Source organism: Humulus lupulus, chromosome 2, assembly GCF_963169125.1.
Source record: "Humulus lupulus chromosome 2, drHumLupu1.1, whole genome shotgun sequence".
In the NCBI taxonomy this organism is placed as follows: domain Eukaryota; kingdom Viridiplantae; phylum Streptophyta; class Magnoliopsida; order Rosales; family Cannabaceae; genus Humulus; species Humulus lupulus.
In genome coordinates this window covers 4,036,475-4,038,963 of record NC_084794.1, presented here as the reverse complement: position 1 = coordinate 4,038,963, position 2,489 = coordinate 4,036,475, and the positions used below count along the sequence as shown (strand labels likewise).

Here is a 2,489-nt window from a genome sequence, read left to right as displayed (position 1 = left end):
AATAATTTTTCTAAAAGATTCAAATTTTCGTGTCACGATCCGAAAACATTAATACTTTATTTGTGGAATTAAAATCATTTATAATATTTAAATTATCTCAAAAATCTGGATTAAAATAAACTTTGTTGTAACCCCAAGAGATTTTTTTTTTAAAAATGCAAGAGATATTATTCAAGCTTTATCATTCTTTCCGGGATTAACATTCCATTTAAATTTAAATATTGTGTTTTCTTTTATAAAATCATCTATATTAAATTTAATATATATTTATATAAATTGGCTTTTCTCTTCTCTCTTGTGATATTAGGATTACTAAAAATCTGTGCACCATATTTCACCGAGAAAAAAAGAAGAAGCAAAATCTGAAAGCCATGGCGGGTAGTAGTACAGGTTAGTGTCTCGTATTTATTATATATATATATATATATATGATAATTTTTCTAAATAGGTTTCACTTTAAGCATAGGATTCTCAGTGTTTTCGATTCGTAAACAGTTTTCGCCGCGATTTTTTTTATGACCATGTATATTGTAACTATTTAGAGCATCGTGCAAATTTTCAGAAAATTCTTAATAGTTTACAGTGCCGAAAACTAGGTTAAAACATGTTGTTTTCTGAAAATTTGCTAAATATTCTAAATTACTATCATAAAAAAAATCGCACCCAAAACAAACACAAAAGAGCCCCACTGTTAGGGCTTTTTTTGAAGTCTCTAGTATAAAAATTTCCTATATATATCATCTTTCTCAGTTTTGATTTTTTTTCTTATCGTGTACATTTGTAATTATTTAGAGAATTTTGTAAATTTTCAAAAAATTCCGAATAATTTACAGTATTGAAAATGTTCAAATATGATATTTTCCCTGCAATAAAAAAAATATTGCGTTTTTAAACTAGTTTTTGGCACTGTAAATTATTCTGAAAATTTTCTGAAAATTTACAAATGCACTAAATAACTACAATATACACGGTTATAAAAAAAATCGCACTGAAAACTATTTTTGAAAACACAAAAGAATCCCACTATTAGGGCACTTTTCGAAGCCCTTGTCATAAAAAATTATTATATATATATATCATCTTTCTCAGTTTTGATTTTTTTCTTATATATGTTTCTTTGTTTATTGAAGTTGTTTGTCCATATCTACCCAAGGAGATAGTAGAGAAAATCTTATTGATGTTGCCTCATGAATCTATCATAACATTCAAGCGTGTGTGCAAATTATGGTACAATATCACAAAGAACGAGTCATTTATAAGTGATCACATTAATCGTCATTCCAAATCCAATGCTACTACATCCTTACTTTTATTTCACCACTTAAATGACTCACTTTACACTATTTCTTATGATCACGATCAAGATCATGATAATCGTAATGACTACCTTATTCCTTGTGTTGTTGAACAATCTCTCCCCACGAGTGATCTACTCCATTCAATTGAAAGATTATACTTTCTAAGAAACCAGGCAAGGGGCCTTCATTGTAATGGCATCATTGCCTTTCCCAAGAATGATGATTCAAAAATCATCTTCTTCAATCCGACATTAAAACAATTCAAGATTTTACACACACAATTTCGGCCGGAGTTTGTGTCTATAGGACATGGATTTGGCTACGATCGAAGAACAGATCTTTACAAGTATGTCGATATCTGTCAATCCAATTATAATGGTGCTACAATATTCAAAGCTCGGGTTTGTACTCTATGGATTAGTAATAGCGGTGGTGTTAGTAGTAGATGGAGAGAGATTGATATGGTGAACCCAAGTCAAAATAAGTTTGACAATATTGGTGTGTATTTGAAATCTGTTTGCTATTGGCTCAATTTACATGAGCAATGTCTTGTTTCATTTGATATGTGTGATGAGAAATTTGGTATGATACCATTGCCATGTGACACTAAATTTTCAACTACTTGCCAAGCTAAATTGACCATATGGAAAGGTGAATCGCTTGTGTTACTTTTTATGAGAAAACCATTTGGATCCAAATTCCTTTTGAATTGTGAAATGTGGATGATGGTAGAAGAAAATGACAATACTTATTGGAGGAGGCATCTAACAATTGGTCCAATAAAAGAGTATGAATTTTTGAGATGTTTGCATTTTTGGAACCATGAAGAGCTATTGATGGAAGGTCGTGATGTGGCATCTCGTTATGAATTTCTTATGTCCTATAATATTCGAACCAAAAAGATAAGAAGATTGAATTTTTCTCTTATAGGATTGCATTTTTCAACTTTATATTCAAAAAGTCTAGTTTCATTATCAAACAATTAGTGATAATATAAACTATTAGTCTTGTTCTTCTTTTGTTGTCTATTCATTTAGTTAGACTTTGTTTATTTCTTACTATGAGAATGATATATCCAATAGAAGTTACACTTACTATAATTTATTTTTTTTATTAGTTTTTGGCATAAATGTTTCGGATTTTTTGTTGTTTGGCCATTCAATTCCTGAGATATTTTAGCCAATCAAATTC

At 29.4% G+C, this 2,489-nt stretch overlaps 1 protein-coding gene across 1 annotated transcript; it reads left to right on the top strand.

The window, feature by feature from the left end:
• Positions 1-371: 371 nt before the first annotated feature.
• Positions 372-2,284, top strand: LOC133820018 (putative F-box/kelch-repeat protein At3g20710). Its single transcript, XM_062253416.1, has 2 exons — positions 372-390; positions 1,131-2,284. The coding sequence occupies exons 1-2, from the start codon at positions 372-374 to the stop codon at positions 2,282-2,284; spliced, it is 1,173 nt and encodes a 390-aa protein (XP_062109400.1).
• Positions 2,285-2,489: the final 205 nt, after the last annotated feature.